Source organism: Budorcas taxicolor, chromosome 24 (assembly GCF_023091745.1).
Source record: "Budorcas taxicolor isolate Tak-1 chromosome 24, Takin1.1, whole genome shotgun sequence".
Classification (NCBI taxonomy): domain Eukaryota; kingdom Metazoa; phylum Chordata; class Mammalia; order Artiodactyla; family Bovidae; genus Budorcas; species Budorcas taxicolor.
In genome coordinates this window covers 32,573,891-32,591,255 of record NC_068933.1, presented here as the reverse complement: position 1 = coordinate 32,591,255, position 17,365 = coordinate 32,573,891, and the positions used below count along the sequence as shown (strand labels likewise).

Genomic DNA, 17,365 nt, shown 5'->3' with positions numbered 1-17,365 from the left:
CTAAGAGGACGAGGGCGGCTGTCCGTGACTCTGGGGTCTAAGAAGCAGGAGAACGAGCGTTCCTTAAAAGGGAGAACGCACCTCCGCACTGTCCGTGCAGCCTAGACTCCTCTTCCCCTTCTCGTCAGGGATATGTAAAGGGTATCTGGGGCGGGGGAAACCACACGAACGGCCCCGCCTCTTCCTGAGGGCGGGCACGTGGTGCCGGAAGTGGGTGGGGTAACATGGCGGCGTTTCCGGCAGGCCCCGGCTACTGAAAGCCGGGGCGGCGGCGTTTGTCCGGGTCCGGGTCCGGTTCCTGTCCCGGTCCCGCAAAGGCGGCGACCGCGGTGGGAGGAAGGAGGTGTGGGACGCGCTGGCCCACCGCCGCTATACGCTGCAGCTCTGTCTCGACTCAAAATGAACTATATGCCTGGCACCGCCAGCCTCATCGAGGACATCGACAGTGAGTAGTTCATCTCCTCAGTGAAGTCTAGGGTGAAACCCTTCCTCCCAGGAGGGTGCCTCTTAAGGAGGAAGCTGATAGAATGAGTCCGGGCCGGGGGCGGTGTGTATTTAGTCCAGTTCTGGACTTCCGCGTTGGCATCCTCGCGGGGGTCACGGGACACACCGTTTGCCACTTTATCTCCTCCTGCCTGTATCCCGCCTCTCGCATCTTCCACCGGATCTCCCGGGCAAGCTGTAGAATTCATTTCTGCTTTTCAGAGTTGCGGCTGCTGAAGCTCACATGTGAAGGTTACCGTTTCCCCGGTCCATCGTCTCCCACCTGTGGTATTTCGAAGTACCAGGTGGTTACTGGGTGGATGAATGAGAATTCTCAGAGAAAGGGTTCTTGCAGAAACGAAAATAGTAATACAACAGCAGTTGGACTTAATCAGCACTAAACGTAGGGTTTATACTGTGTGGCCGTTTGCAGTCTTTTAACCGTTTGAGTATTTAGCTTTTCAGGCTAGGTAGTGATTTTTCCAGAAAGACTGAGTCACTTCAAATTTACTTTTTTTCCTCTGTTAGTTTTCTCTTGCTGTTAAGACCTCCCTTATTCCAAGTCACTATCCTGAAGAAGAGCTCGGTTGTATCAGATGTCTTTTGTTTTTACAAACTCTCATCTGTGAGTTACTCCTAAAACAACACTTTTTAAAGTTGTGCCAATTGTGTGATCTGTCTCATTAACTTGTAATTGCTGTGAAACATTTACCACACAGTTCCAAACAAGTTCAGCAATTTTCTGCAGTTACTGTGTATGTAAAGAGTGAATTTATGATGAAATCCTCTTCCTATCCTCTGAAATAACTCTTTAGATCCAAATTAGTGATTTTGCTACTGAAGGGAATGTAGTGTAGCTTGGATCAAATTCATGTGTGAATAACCACTGTACAGGCCTGTCTGTAACATGTAATGAAATCTTCAATTCTAGTTGTCTGAGGATGGTGCCCTCACCTCTCTAGTTATGTATCTGAGTTATTTGAGATCCCTAGCACATCCTGCCATTCTAACAAAAATAATTGTTTTTCTCAAGTCTCTAACCGCATTTTGCAGATTCCAAGCTCCTCCTTTACTGAATGGTTTCAAATCATTTCATATGCAGCCTTCAGTGCAACACACACACACACTTTCCTCCTCTCTCCTCAGTCTTCCTGTATTTTCACCTATCCTGTCATCTCAGTTGGAAGTATTCCTCCCTTTCAGTCTGTGTCTTATTTTTCCTTCCAGCTGCTTCTGGAATCCATTAATACCCTTTTTCTCTCATATTTCTTGCTCCCCCTCATGTATGTTCTTGTCTGTCATATTTTTTTTCAGTTATATTTCACCATCAAATTCCCATTCCTTTTTTCACATCTGTACCCCCAAACCTCTTAAATCATCTCCCATTTTAACTATTTCCTGGCTACCTGGAGTAGACCACCTCTTTCACCCTACAGTCAGATTTTTTTGTCAACACACTACTGAAACTGCAATCTTAAAAGACATCTGTCTAATGCATTCCTTCCCCTTTTTGGCACTGTGATGCCATCATCATAGGATTCTTCATTTTCTTGATTTTTCCAACACTGGTCCTTGATTTTCTTATCTCTGCAACAGTTATTGTTCCCTAAAATAAATGGACTCCTAGGTTCCATCTTTGGCTGCTGCTTTCTTTATATCTCTAGGAGAGTTCCTGGACTTTAATAATGATATCACCTCTTTGTGGGCATATCAAAAATTGCTCTTTGGCCTTCCAGTCTTACATCTCCAGTTGCCAGCTGACGTTTCTGCACAGGTGTCTTGATACCACTTGAGAATCACAACAGCAAAACACCTTCCATGGGATCTTGCTTCTTTCACTCCTAACTTTTGGTACATAGTCCTCCCTGACAAGATGACTCAAAATTCCTGCATCATCTTTAACCCATCTCTTCAGCTTCCCACTCTCTCACACACATATCCACATATACAAACACACTTGGTTGACCAATTCCATCCCTTATAACTGCAGTGTCTTGATCCTCTCAGCCTCTCCCGTCCCATCTCTGCCCTGCTTCAGGTCTCTTCTTCATGTCTTAGACTCTCGTAATAGCCTCAAAACCATTCTCTCTTTTTCTACTAGTTGAATCTTCAGAGTTGTCTTGTTCCCCATGAAGGCACATCCAAACTCAGCCTGCTCCCAGCACTTTTCTGACTTCATCTCCTATTCCCTTCACACCCTCAACTTTTAGCCACGCATCCAGATACACAGCTCCCTTTTCTTCTGCCTAAATTACAGATTTCCCCCTTCCCAGTCCCTGTCACTCTTCCCATGGCCAAAAATTATCTACCTTTTAAGGTCCATTGGAGAAGGCAATGGCAACCCACTCCAGTACTCTTGCCTGGAAAATCCCATAGGCAGAGGAGCCTGGTAGGCTACAGTCCGTGGGGTTGCCAAGAGTCGGACACAACTGAGCAACTTCACTTTCACTTTAAAGTCCAACTCAGATATCTCCAGCTAGATACAGTTTCTTTCGCTCTCATGTAATTAAGTTTTGCCCTCTTGTGGTACTTAATTATAGCAAAAAAAAAAAAGCCTATAAATTCCTTCAGGAAAGAATCACTGTCTTGTTGCACTGTTCTGCATCTTGTTGTTCAGTTGCTCAGTGGTGTCCAACTCTTTACAACCCCATGGACTGTAACACACCAGGCTTCCCTGTCTTTCACTGTCTCCCAGAGTTTGCTCAAACTCATGTTCATTGTGTTGATGATGCCATCCAACCATCTCATCCTCTCTTGCCCCCTTCTTCTATTGCCCTCAGTCTTTCCCAGCATCAGGGTCTTTTCCATTGAGTCGGCTCTTTGCATCAGGTGGCCAAAGTAGCGGAGCTTCAGCATCAGTCCTTCCGATGAATATTCAGGGTTGATTTCCTTTAGGATTGACTGGTTTGATCTCCTTGCTGCCTAAGGGACTCTTAAGAGTCTTGCATCAGTTCTTTGGTGCTCAGCCTTTATGGTCCACGGTCTGCATGTAGAAAGTACTTTATGCATGGCATTAAAGACGAATAAGTGATTTTCGCTGGCTGTGCTGGGCTTCCCTTGTAGCTCAGTCTGCTAGCTGTTCTAGTGACTGGCTTACTGTCATTCCTCAGTGTCGGCTCAGAGTCACCTCTTCAGAGAGGTTTTCCTTAGCCACCTTCTTTTTTTTCCCTCCGCCTGTGTTTATTTATTTACTCGGCTACACCGGGTCTTAGTTGCAGCACATGGTATCTTTAGTCGCAGCATGCACACTCTTAGTTGTAGCGTATGAGATCTTGTCCCTGGGCCCCCTACATTGGGAGTGTGGAGTCTTAGCCCCTGGACTACCCGGGAAGTCCCCAGCACCCTCTCTTCTATAGTTTCTTCCCCTCCCTTTCTTATATTATCCTGCTGTCTTGTTTTTATTCTGCTAGACTAATCACCATAGGTCATTTTTTAAAATGTGTTTGCTTTTCTCCACCAGGCTTATAAGTTCATGAGGTTGGTGACTCTGAGTCTTATTCTCTACTATATATCAATGGCCCCAGAACAGCACATAGCCCTCAATGCATTCTGTTGAATTTTTGCTCTGGTTTTATTCTCAGCATCCTCATTTTACATGTCTTTGGTACTGTTTTTATTTAAAACCATCTCTGATTCCAAAGTGTGAAATAGAAACTCTAAGTTGAGGAGAAAATAATTTTGGAAAATGAAGATCATAAAGACCATCTAGAGCAAGTGTCCAAATTGGCAGGTATAGAAACTGACATGATGCTGACAGGGTTTAACTGTTGAGCGCTGGCATCTGGAGCCAGTCCATTGGGCCCCCTGACTGTGTGCCGAGTACGTCCCCGCTCTGCTGCCCCTCTTAGATTCTTTTCACCACCCATCTTCTCATCTAAACTAATCCCCAGCTGCCTTGGTCATCCCTCTAGTTTCTCAGTGAACTCTGCGTTAAATGTGTTAAATGCTCTATAAGAGGAGATGCTAAAGCTTAATCTGCTATTAACTCTGTCTTTGTTTCCCTGTAAACTCGCTGAAGCTAACGGTTCATTTTTTAAAGATCTCTTTTCCTCTCCCCAGAAAAGCACTTGGTCCTGCTTCGAGATGGAAGGACACTCATAGGCTTTTTGAGAAGCATTGATCAATTTGGTATGTATTACTCATGGGCTTATCATGAGTCCGTGGTGATAAGAGCCATGGTGGCTTTTATCATCCCATACTCTGGGTGATAAGAGCTGCCCACTGTATTTTTATGTTGTTTCGTATTGAAGTTTATTTATCTGCAACTTTTTTCATGTACCTGGCATGATGAAATACTGTTTTAAGTCACTACATCATTGTTTTCGAAATTACAATTAGGTGGTTTGAAAGCTTGTGTTTACAAGCTTATATTTTATTTCTAAAACTGGTTTTCACTATTAGAACATGTCGTTACAGTGTTTTGGACTGTTTTTTATTTTCCCCATTAGAGGGAGCCAGATGATAGAAATACACTCAGTCCACTGAAAAGGCTGCTCATTTGTACATTGGCTTGGGTGCGACTACTCTTCAAAGCAGTTCCTGCCCTGAAGGTAATCCCTCCCTGTCCAATGAAAAGTGGGTCAGAGGCCTTTCCTGAAGCTTTTTAGGGACCCCCCAACATTAAGCTCAGGATTTTTTACTTTAGGATACATCAGACTCAAGGTCTTAATCTTGATTCTGTCTCTTACGTTTTTCTAAAGAGACCTTACATTTGCTCCTGTCTTGAGGAACTTCCAGTTCATGTCAACATTTGCTGGCCATCAGCTAGGTCAGTGGCTTTGGGCCTAAGGAAGAACAACATAATCGAAATACTTATAAGAATCGCAGATGATAGTACTGTGTTTCTTCAAAGACGACAGCAGTACCAACTGAAAGAAGAAAAGTAATTATTCTGCACAGATTGTGGTTCTAAACCTTAAGTCAAATTCATCAAACTACGTGAGGGGAAAGTAGTGAATACTAATGTTACTCTCAGATTACCAAATTATAGTCATCTGACAAAAGAGAAAAAAACAGATTACTGTTGTATCATAATCCATGAATACCTACATTGGATTAAATGAATCATCTGTACTGAAACAAAGGTAAATCTTTGGTAAATCATCACACACACATACCTACACAAAGTAGGAAAAATGTTTCCTTCTAAAAGAGAAAAAAAGATAATTTCTGCAGTTGTTTGGACTTTAGAGTTTTCCAAGTGCCGTATCATATTCTTATAGTCATGTTGATATCAGCAGTTAACTCATAAGAAATTTAATTTTCTTCATTTATTTCCACCATCCTTGTATTAATGCAACATAATCCCAAGTACTCTATTTGCAGTTGTTTAAAAATCTCCAAGTGGTGTGTCTGAATGAAATAGGATGAGATTGTTTGAAATTTTAGCATTTTCCAGAATTAGAAAGTTTGAAAATCATGTTCAGCTAATCGTTTCTACTCAAGATATCTGATTGAGTTATGGACCTTTACCTGTAAAGTAATTTGAACTAAATGTCTTTGTTTCTTCCCTGTACACTTATAGCTAACTTAGTGCTACATCAGACTGTGGAGCGTATTCATGTGGGCAAAAAATACGGTGATATTCCTCGAGGGATTTTTGTGGTCAGAGGAGAAAATGTGGTCCTGCTAGGAGAAATAGTAAGTGAAAACTGTTAAGCTGCTACGGCTCTTGATAATCATCCAGTTAGGTTTCTTTTTGTCTTTTCAAGAAGGGAAAAATGTTTTCCACCTCCACCCAGCTTCTCACAGGAAACCACCAAATTAGCTTAAGAAGGGGATATTGTAAAAGGAGAGCTTCAGAGGACAGTCAACTTGGTTTCAGTGCCTTCTGGCATATTAAAGATTTTGATCCCATTAGCAGTAAAATATCATTGATTTTTACCTGATATCATAAAAAATACTGTCCTACATGGGAGTTTTTTGGCAGTCCACTGGTTGGGACTCCACACTCTCACCGCAGAGGCCTGGGTTCAGCCCCTGGAACCAAGATCCCAGGAGCTGAGTGGTGCAGCCATTATATATATAAAACACTGTCCCACACAAATGTGTTCATTAGCAGATTACTCTTGTATCTTTAATAGAAAATTGAAGCCTGATACCCAACGAGAGAAGAATAGTCCAATGAAATATGGCTTACTAACACTGGAATATTTTGTAGTCATTTAAACAGTTGGTTACAGTGGTCTTTCGTGGCATAAAGGTAGTTGGGTTTGGGGGAAAGGCACATGGCATGTACATGTGATATCTGTGTTTTTAAAGGGGGCAGGGGGAAAGAGTGACTGCAACAGAAGCCTTTCTTCATTTTCTGAGAATGGACTCAACCTCACTTGGCTTCTTGGCTCCCAGTCAAGGAGGAGGTTCCTGTTACCTGTCAGGAAAGCCAGCTGGCAAGTGAAAAGTTAAATCCTCTCAAGTGGTGTTTCTGTAGGTGTGAGTGTGTATGTGTGTGAACCATTAGAAAACTACTCCTCCAAAATATATATTAGAACTACTCTGACATTTTTAAAGAAGATAAAACTTGATTTTACAGTTTACATGAAACATTTACTTAAAAAATGCTTTATTTAATACCTTTGACTTGATCCTGGTGCTTCTGATTATTGCGTTTTCCAGGAAAATCAAACCTTGATTTTATCTTAAAAGTTTTCAGTAGCATTTCACAATCCCTAGCCACATGCTGAGTCAGGTTTACAGAAGTCTGGAGAGAAGTGGCTCAGTCTGTAGCTGCTTTTTCTGTTGTTGTTGTTTTGTTTTCGTAGCAGGTTTTAACTATACACCATTCGCGAAAGTAAGGAGGTAATTCTGCCAGGGTCGTGTTTGTTCATGTTGGAAGTAGATAGAAAAAACTAATCAATGCTATCCAAGAATTGCTATGAAATATATGAAGTAACTTTGAAGTTTTAAAAGTATTTTTGTGGTTGATGTAAAGCACCATGGTATCCTGGGATGTGGGGGTTGGGATTGTCATCTGACTGTATATTCAGAGGGACTGGCCAATCTCTGGATGGTAGGATGGTGGGTGATTATTTTTTCCCCCTTTTTTACTTTTCTGAATTTAACTTTTAGAGAGGAAATGTATTACTTTGCTATCAGGGGAAAGGTTTAAGTCACAAGACCACACACACTGCTTCAATTGAAGAGAAGAAAACAGCACAGATACACTTTCTGTGCCAGTTACATTGGCACAGACACGGCGCTATGTAGATGTATGGGAAGACAAGAATTTGTGTTTATTCTTGAAGTGTCATTGTTCCCTGGGAGCCCTTTCGTGGAGAAGAGTACTCTTTTTTTGGTATGTTAACAGTTCAGATTCTGCAGAATTTTTTATAGTGGTATTACTAAAGAAATACGGTTCGGGACTGCTTCCACAGTTCTATGAATCTATGGTCTGTTTGAAGATGTTGTGTACCAATTCTAGGAAAACGCAAAACTAGAAGCCACTTGCATTCTGTAGACGCGCAGTTGTTTGTGAAGTCCCTGGCTTCTACCTCAAGGATAATGAGACACGGGGCCTTAAGTAATAAGCTGATTGTTGGGAAACAGCATTGCCATAACCACACGAATAGCTCAGCGCATAACATTGGAAAGTCCAGGAGGTAGGACACTGAGCCAAGAACATTGTCTTCCCTTCTGCCGCCCATGGGCTGTGAGGGAAGATCACGCTTGATAATATATATTTTGCTGGATGCAGCTAACTTTTGAGGGCAGGCCTTGCTTATGGAATTTATGTGGCTTTCGCTCTGGGAGAGTCCTCCATCTGCGGTGTCACTGCTGTGGCTTCCAAGGCCTTGGCCGCCTCTGTAGATGAGCATCTAGCGGTAGGCTGGAACGTCTGGAGAGGTGGCGTTTGCGCTGATGCCTTCCCAGAGAGGTGGCGTTTGCGTTGATGCCTTCCCAGATTTTGTAAGTAAAAGTCAGAGGAGGATGAGAAATGTGAGTACCCTGTCCGTAGAGGCTTTCCATGTTACAGAAACACCAAGTGATACCTAGATAAACTTCTTAAGGAGAAGAAACAGTCAGTAAATAGATAATTTTATAGCAAAGTTCTGCATTATCAAGTTGGTTATCAGATGTTTAAGCTGTTCAAAAATAAAATATTAGCATATTTTACCATATTAAATGGGAAATGTAGCCAATATTTGCAAAGAATGAATGTTGGGGCCAAAATGGTTTACTAACCCAACTGGTTTGCTGAGGTTTTCTCCAGAAGACTAGTTGCCATGGGGGAGAAAGAAGTCCTGTGTTAACAGAGGGCCAGTTGATTGCCTTTGGCTTGGGGGCTGGGGGTCAGGGGTGCTACTTTGAATCAATGTTTTCTACTTTTTAGCAAAAAAAAGCCCCAGAAATTAGGCTGACTTTGTGTATAAATACAAAATTTATTTTAAGCTACCTTGACCTTGGTGATTTCTCTCTTGGATTCCCTGGGGTTGGGGAAATAGCTGTAAGAAAAGTAGTTCTTAACTTATGTAGGACTTTACTTTGCACAGACTAAAGCTTTGTTATGCACACTGATACTGATTCTTGTTAAACCACATCTGAGTGTTCTTTAGGAGCATTGCCAGCCATTTCTTTGTAAAGTGTTATCTGTCCATAGGGTGTTTGTGCCCTGGGACAAGTTCGTAAAATAATTCAAGCCTGATACAGGAATCCGTTTGCCTTTGTATCTGTGATGTTTTCTATTCTTGGTCATGAGGTAAAGTTTCCCAAACCTACTTGTTTTGTAGGACTTAGAAAAGGAGAGTGACACACCTCTCCAGCAAGTGTCTATTGAGGAAATCTTAGAAGAACAGAGGGTGGAACAGCAGACCAAGCTGGAAGCCGAGAAGCTGAAAGTCCAGGCCCTGAAGGACCGAGGCCTGTCCATCCCTCGGGCAGATACTCTCGATGAGTATTAAGTCTTCTGCTCAGAGACTGTCGCTCTTGAGGAGCAGGGCTGTCACTAAACGAAGTGACAGCCTGGTCACCTCACACATGTGATGAGAGACTCTATTATAGAGTTTTGAAAAGTCATTTTTGTTTTGAATTCTTTCACAGGTGCAACATGAAGAAATCATGTGTTGTGTTCTGCGTGTGTGTCTTTTTTTTTTTTTTTTTTCATTTTAATTACAGAATCATCGTTTAAAGAAACAGTGGCATGGACTCCTCTCACTCATCACTGTGGAGCCAGCAGCTACTTCTTTACATTGCTCTTCTCACCCCAAATGAGTGGCTACAGGGGACAGTCTTCATTTACTTGTAAATAAAACTCGAATCTCAAAATTGCAGTGTTATTTCTCAAGTTTGAGTTGCCTTCAGTGACTGGACATCATTTAATTTCTCCTCCAAGAGGTATAAGCAGTCCACACACACGTGGAATTTCCCTTCTGTCACAATTCCAGCCTACTCTTGTTTTAGTTCATTTATTTGGCTGTGCCAGGTCTTCGTTGCTGCACGTGGGACCTGTAGCCAAGGCCTGTGAACTCTTAGCTGTGGCACACGGGATCTAGTTCCCTGACCAGGGATGGAACTGGGGCCCGTGCAGTGTGAGTGGAGTCTCAGCCACTGGACCATGAGGGAAGTCACTTACAAAGGAGTATTCTCATACTAAATACCCTGCAGGTCCTCCCTTGTCCCCTCGTCTTTTATTTTTTTCCCCTAACAACAAAAAATGTTCAGGCTTGAGGAGGGCTCTTTCAGTGAGGTGTCACAGTTCTTGGTTACAACAGAAGCTGGCGTTTGAGAAGCAGGAGTGGTAGCAGCTGCATCACCAGCTGTGTGCCCATGAGACCCGCATGACAACTTCCCTAAATGCTCTGTTAATCTCATGAGGTTTTTCTGGTCATTTGGCTTGAGTCTTGAGCATCTTATGGTGTCATCAAAAATAAGCACAGATAAAACGGTGTTTCAGTGACTGACTGATAGATCTAGGTTCTTCTCCACCCACATGTCTTGGCTGCCAACCCCCGGTGATGCCACCTTTCTGGTGTGATGTCGATCACGTAAGAGGCTGTACTTTCCAGGAGTTCAGTGTTGGGTATTGGACAGTGAACTTGGAACTGGGAGACAAACGGGTTAAAACCCAGACTCCTCTCTGGCACTTGGGTTCAAGCAAGTCAGTCTTCCTCCTTGACTCTGTTTTAACTGTAAAATTATTCCAGATACTTATAGTCTTGAGCAGAGACATCATTTGCAGAGAAGATACTTAAATCCAATTCTTATCTTTGAGTTACTTTATAGTGTTCAATATACTTCACATTTTATGAGCTCAGGGGTTTGCAGATAAACCATTTGACCTCAGCTATTCATCACTGGCTTGGTTTCAAAGGAGGTAATACGGGAAAAGTTGCACTTTGATTTATCTTGTGTGTTTCACCTCTAACCTTACCGCTGAATAGCCTTTATTTCTTATTCCCACATGAAGGGGAAAAGCCCATCACCAACTGTGGAAGATGTGGTTAACTTTCACTACAAGAAGATTTTGAGAGCAGAATGTGTTGGTTTTGAGCACCACCATTTCAGAATATCCAACACCTTCAAGAGATTCAAGTTCACTGTAATCTTTTGTCTTTTTGACCTCACTCAGACAATTCCACATGCAATCATAAGACTTAGGATTTATTCTTCTGTTCAGGAGAAGACAATTCCCATAGTAGGTCAGGAATTTTCAAGCCATGGCTGGGTTTCAGTCATCACATACGGTAAGGTACTGCCCTTTAGACCATTGTCGCACAGGCTAGAGCTGAAGGATGGAACAAGACGAGGCTCCCTGCTCCCTCCCTTTCATCTTCCTGCCCCTCAGTGCAGGGATCCGCCTCAGCTCTGCCAGTCCAGGCTTTTTGCAGATACCGAAATTATCTGAAATTATTCATCTTCATTCTGATGTAACTGGGTGCAGCAGCCTCTCTCTCACCCTCCCAGCTGTTCTTTTCCCCCTTCCTTGGCACTTGACCTTTCATTGCATTCTGTCAGCTAAATTTAAACCACAATATCTGTTCTCCCCTACTCGGCTAAAGTCCCAGAAGGCCCTGGGTACTCAGCAGAACCAGATACTCTCATACCATCTGGTATGGACGCCACGTCAGCGTAAACTGCAGGGGTACCCGGATGTGATGGCTGGAGAGTGGCCTCAGTTTTGCTCACAGGAGTACAAGGGACAGGTCAGGCTGAGAGACAGACAGTAGAGCAGGTGGAGCAAGCCCTGGATGGGGCCAGAATTTCCTGTTCTCTTGTTTACAACATACTTGCCTCAGACAGCTACAAGAAAATCCTTCCCAGAAGACCCATTTTAAATAGCAGCACCATCCCCAAATATATCCTTTGCAGCTTTGTCTTTCACCAGAGCAGTTATTGCAGTCGAACATTAATTTCACTCCCCTGACGAGTGTAAATCCTTAAGGCAGGATTTTTGTCGTATTCACTCCTGTGATTGCACATGGAGAACGATGTCAGGCACATATCAAGTCTCAGTACATCTCTGTGGAGGTGAAGGAAGGATGGATAAATGATGGATGGATGGGGCATGCGATGGATTCAGGCTGGTTACTAAGATTACTTTAGAGACCAGAGAACTACCAGGAGTGAATACACTGAATATGGAGATGATTTCTTACTGCCCCCACTGGAGACTACGGCCCTCCAGGAGTGAACAGTTGGGAGATGATTGGTGTGAAAATGCCTGGAAGAGCATCCCAGGGAAATGGGGCCGGGGCAGGGGAGGACTTGTCAGGGTTGCTGGAAGCAACAGATGTCTTTCTTCTGTCTGTTTTCCTCCCGCCTGCAGGGCTGCACCCCTGCCTCGCATATTACCCTTTTATGAAGTGAAAGTTGCTCAGTCGTGTCTGACTCTTTGTGACCCCATGGACTATACAGTCCGTGGAATTCTTCAGGCCAGAATACTGGACTGGGTAGCCTTTCCCTTCTCCAGGGGATCTTCCCAACCCAGGAATACAACCCAGGTCTCCCACATTGCAGGTGGATTCTTATCCAGCTGAGCCACAAGGGAAGCCCATATTACCCCTTTCAGTTCAGTTCAGTTCAGTCACTCAGTCGTGTCCGACTCCTTGCGACCCCATGAATCGCAGCACGCCAGGCCTCCCTGTCCATCACCATCTCCCGGAGTTCATTCAGACTCAACGTCCATCGAGTCCGTGATGCCATCTAGCCATCTCATCCTCTGTCATCCCCTTCTCCTCCTGCCCCCAATCCCTCCCAGCATCAGAGTCTTCCAATGAGTCAACTCTTCGCATGAGGTAGCCAAAGTACTGGTTTCGGCTTCAGCATCATTCCTACCAAAGAAATCCCAGGACTGATCTCCTTCAGAATGGACCGGTGGGATCCCTTGCAGTCCAAGGGACTCTCAAAAGTCTTCTTCAACACCACAGTTCAAAAGCATCAATTCTTCGGCACTCAGCTTTCTTCACAGTCCAACTCTCACATCCATACATGACTACTGGAAAAACCATAGCCTTGAATAGACGTAGCTTTGTTGGCAAAGTAATGTCTCCGCTTTTCAATATGCTATCTAGGTTGGTCATAACTTTTCTTCCAAGGAGTAAGCGTCTTTTAATTTCATGGCTGCAGTCACCACCTGCAGTGATTTTGGAGCCCCCAAAAATGAAGTCTGACACTGTTTCCACTGTTTCCCCATCTATTTGCCACGAAGTGATGGGCCCAGATGCCATGATCTTCGTTTTCTGAATGTTGAGCTTTAAGCCAACTTTTTCACTCTCTACTTTCATCAAGAGGCTTTTTAGTTCCTCTTCACTTTCTGCCATAAGGGTGGTGTCATCTGCATATCTGAGGTTATTGATATTTCTCCCGGCAGTCTTGATTCCAGCTTGTGCTTCTTCCAGCCCAGTGTTTCTCCTGATGTACTCTGCACAGAAGTTAAATAAGCAAGGTGACAATATACAGCCTTGATGTACTCCTTTTCCTATTTGGAACCAGTCTGTTGTTCCATGTCTAGTTCCAACTGTTGCTTCCTGACCTGCATACAGATTTCTCAAGAGGCAGGTCAGGTGGTCTGGTATTCCCATATGTTTAACAATTTTCCAGTTTATTGTGATCCATACAGGCAAAGGCTTTGGCATAGTCAATAAAGCAGAAATAGATGTTTTTCTGGAACTCTCTTGCTTTTTTGATGATCCAGCGAATGTTGGCAATTTGATCTCTGTTTCCTCTGCCTTTTCTAAAACCAGCTTGAACATCTGGAAGTTCACGGTTCACGTATTGCTGAAGCCTGGCTTGGAGAATTTGGGGCATTACTTTACTAGCGTATGAGATGAGTGCAAATGTGCGGTAGTTTGAGCATTCTTTGGCATTGCCTTTCTTTGGGATTGAAATGAAAACTGACCTTCTCCAGTCCTGTGGCCACTGCTATTTTCCAAATTTGCTGGCATATTGAGTGCAGCACTTTCACAGCATCATCTTTCAGGATTTGAAACAGCTCTACTGGAATTCCATCTCCACTAGCTTTGTTCGTAGGGATGCTTTCTAAGGCCCACTTGACTTCACATTCCAGGATGTCTGGCTCTAGGTGAGTGATCACACCATCGTGATTATCTTGTTCGTGAAGATCTTTTTTGTACAGTTCTTCTGTGTATTCTTGCCACCTCTTCTTAATATCTTCTGCTTCTGTTAGGTCCATACCATTTCTGTCCTTTATCGAGCCCATCTTTGCATGAAATGTTCCCTTGGTGTCTCTAATTTTCTTGAAGAGATCTCTAGTCTTTCCCATTCTGTTGTTTTCCTCTATTTCTTTGCAATTACCCCCTTGGAGTCCCGCAAATAAGGAAAGCAGGAGACAGCTTTAAGTGTGCTTGCTGTTCCCAACCAAGCAATTTTTGTAGCTGAGTGACCCAAGATCTTCTAGCCTGAAAGATTTAGGAAACCAACCGAAGAAAGCGGCACATTTCTGTCTGTACTAAAGGCCTGGATCAGTCCACCCTGCTTAGCACTTCTCTACCTGTCGACTCTGGCTCTGCCAGACCTATGTGGGAGCAGAGAATGAAATCAAGCCCTTTTCTTCTCACTTCACTGGTTTGCCTCTCTTTACCCCACTTCCCAGCTTCCTAGTTTCTATCATTCTCCTTGTTTTTTTTTTTTTACAAAAGGAGTAAAAAAAGATTTCTGTAACTCCACTCGAGCCACTTGGCTAGACCCTGGGCTACAAAAAGCCCTCAAGTGCTCCAGAAACATGAGGAACTGAGTGATGTCAGGGCACCAGCCCACCAGCAGTTAGGACAGCAAAAAGAGAAGGCCCAGTGCTGGCCATATCCCAAGTCAGAAACCCCAACTGCCTGGGAATTCATCTCGAAGACCCAGTTTTACCGACGAATAAGTTTGCATACAGTAAACTTCACTCTTAGCATACAATTCCGTGAGTTTTAACTACTGCATATAGTTACACAACCACGACCCCTGCTCCTACTGCTGCTAAGTCGCTTCAGTCGTGTCCAACTCTGTGTGACCCCATAGACGGCAGCCCACCAGGCTCCCCCGTCCCTGGGATTCTCCAGGCAAGAACACTGGAGTGGGTTGCCATTTCCTTCTCCAATGCATGAAAGTGAAGAGTGAAAGTGAAAAGTAAAATTGAAGTCACTCAGTCGTGTCTGACCCCTCAGCGACCCCATGGACTGCAGCCTTCCAGGCTCCTCCATCCATGGGATCTTCCAGGCAAGAGTACTGGAGTGGGGTGCCATTGCCTTCTCCACCACGACCCCTAAAAATGGTGTGTAGGTCAAATATCTGGAAGGTTAAACTCAGCCCACCTGCCTTCAGTTGGCTCTTCTGGTTTAGGCTATTGCCAAGATAGCTTTAACTGCAGCCCCTGCCAAGTGTCCCTGGCTTACTTGCTGGGGACAGGAAGAAGAAAACAAGAGTAACCAGTGTAAGGGGATAACCGAGCGCACCGCTCAACACCCTGAGATCTGTCAGGTGTAAGCGGCAAATATGGGCCCCGCTTTTCAGAGAGATGAATTTGCAAGTTTTGTAAAGAGCACACAGCCGTAAGAATTAGTGCAGTTCACGACTACACAGATGGACCCAGCAATTATCAGAGTGAAGCGAGTCACAGAGACAAGTATCTCATCATGGCACTCATTCATGGAATCTAAAATATGGCACAAATGAACTTATCTCCAAAAGAGAAACAACAGACTCACAGAACAGATCTGCAGTTCCCAAGGGGGAGGGGGAGGGAGGGGTGGGATGCTGGAGATAGACAGATGCAAACTGTTAGATAAAGAATGGATAGACAGCAAGGTCCTGCAGTACAGTCCAGGGAACCATGTCCACTACCCTGCAATAAACCATAATGGAAAAGAATGTGGTCACAAAGAGCCCGGCACGACTGGGCAACTGAGCAACAGCAACATATGTATAAGTGATTCACTTTGCTGTACAGCAGAAACTAACATTGTAAATCTTCACTTCTGAAAAAAAGGTGGAGAGCAGATTGTGCATGCTGGTGTCTTTACTTCGGAACGCTCTTGAACTTGATCCAGCGGCACCTCTCAAGACCTCCCATTTCCTGTCTATTAAACAGGGATCCCAGGCATTCCCTGGTAGTCCAGCGGTGAGAACTCGGCACTTTCACTGCCAAGGGTTTGACCCCTGGTCAGGGAACTAATATCCCGTAAGCCGTGCACACACATGGTAAATAAATAAATCAAACAAGGATCCTAATAGTGCCAACTAGTTTGGCTGGTTGTTGTAAGGACTGAGTGACTATATGTGAAGAGCTTAGGACAGAGGTCCCCAACCCCAGGGTCATGGTCAAGTACCCATCCTCGGCCTGTTAGGAACCAGACCACACAGCAGGAGGTGAGTGGTGGCCAAACCAGCGAAGCTTCATCTGTATTTAAGGCCACTGCCATTCCCAATCGCTTGCGTTACCGCCTGAGCTCAGCCGCCTATCAGATCAGTAGCAGCATGATAAACATAATATGCTTGAATCATCCCAAAACTACACCCCTAGGCCTGGTTTGTGGAAAAATTGTCTTCCATGAAATGGGTCCCTGGTGTCAGAAATGCTGGGGACCACTGGCTTAGAACAAACCCTGGCCCAGGACTTCCACATCAACCATTATAATCTACTGAGTCCCCAGCACCAAGCCAGACTCATTGGAGGGACTCCACATCCTCGGTGAACTTAGGCTTAGTCTCCTTTGTACAAGTAAGAATTACACAATGGCAAGCAACTCAGACTGAGGAAGGAAATGCTGAATTACATCAAGTGTTCTCTGTAGGGAGGTGACCCAAAATGACCTCAACCCCACGAGTTAAACTTGCCATAACTTTCTGCTGCCCTCTCACAATTGGCCCCATTGGAGGAAAACATGCCCTTCTTTCAATCGTAAATAAGCTTGTATCCTATAAACAGTATGGAAGAGCTGGAAGAAAGTCAGCGTTTATTGAGAATCTCCAGAGTGGCAGGCTCCTATCTTTTAATTATCTATCACTTTCCTAGTGGATCAGACAGTAGAGAATCTGTCTGCAATGTAGGAGACACGGGTTCGATCCCTGGATCAGGAAGATCCCCTGGTGAAGGGAATGGCAACCCACTCTGGTATTCTTGCCTGGAGAACTCCATGGATGGAGAGCCTGACGGGCTATAGTCCATAGGGTCGAAGCCACAGCACAGTTGCCTAGCACTGTGCTAAGTGCTGGGGAGTCCAAAACTTGAAAAGGATCCAAGTCCTCATGAAATTTCCAGGTCCTAATGGAGTTTACAGACATGGACAGAAGGGAGGAGCCACAGGTGTGGGGTAGAGGAATGCTGGGAAGTCTGTCTCCCCCTCTCAATTTCTCTGGGAACCTAAAACTGTGCCTAAGAAAGTCTTTAAAAAAACATGGGTGGGGAGAATGGGTAATAGCCTTATTGACACTGTGATAAACGTTT

The 17,365-nt window shown here is 44.2% G+C and overlaps 1 protein-coding gene across 2 annotated transcripts; it reads left to right on the top strand.

Moving 5' to 3' along the window:
• The first annotated feature begins 62 nt into the window (after nucleotides 1-62).
• LSM1 (LSM1 homolog, mRNA degradation associated) lies at nucleotides 63-9,749 on the top strand. 2 transcript variants are annotated; one of them, XM_052661414.1, is made up of 4 exons: nucleotides 63-445; nucleotides 4,543-4,611; nucleotides 6,008-6,123; nucleotides 9,210-9,749. In XM_052661414.1, the coding sequence occupies exons 1-4, from the start codon at nucleotides 400-402 to the stop codon at nucleotides 9,378-9,380; spliced, it is 402 nt and encodes a 133-aa protein (XP_052517374.1). In that variant the 5' UTR covers nucleotides 63-399; the 3' UTR covers nucleotides 9,381-9,749. The 2 variants fall into 2 exon arrangements, 1 of the variants encoding a protein (XP_052517374.1); XR_008201472.1 differs by lacking the exons at nucleotides 63-445; nucleotides 4,543-4,611; nucleotides 6,008-6,123 and adding an exon at nucleotides 8,147-8,418 and having other exon boundaries at nucleotides 9,210-9,347.
• The last annotated feature ends 7,616 nt before the right edge of the window (nucleotides 9,750-17,365 follow it).

Coding starts and splice junctions, on each gene's coding strand:
- LSM1 (XM_052661414.1), top strand. CDS start 400: ATGAACTATATGCCTGGCACCGCCAGCCTCATCGAGGACATCGACA. Junction 446..4,542: donor CCTCATCGAGGACATCGACA/GTGAGTAGTTCA, acceptor TCCTCTCCCCAG/AAAAGCACTTGGTCCTGCTT. Junction 4,612..6,007: donor GAGAAGCATTGATCAATTTG/GTATGTATTACT, acceptor GTACACTTATAG/CTAACTTAGTGCTACATCAG.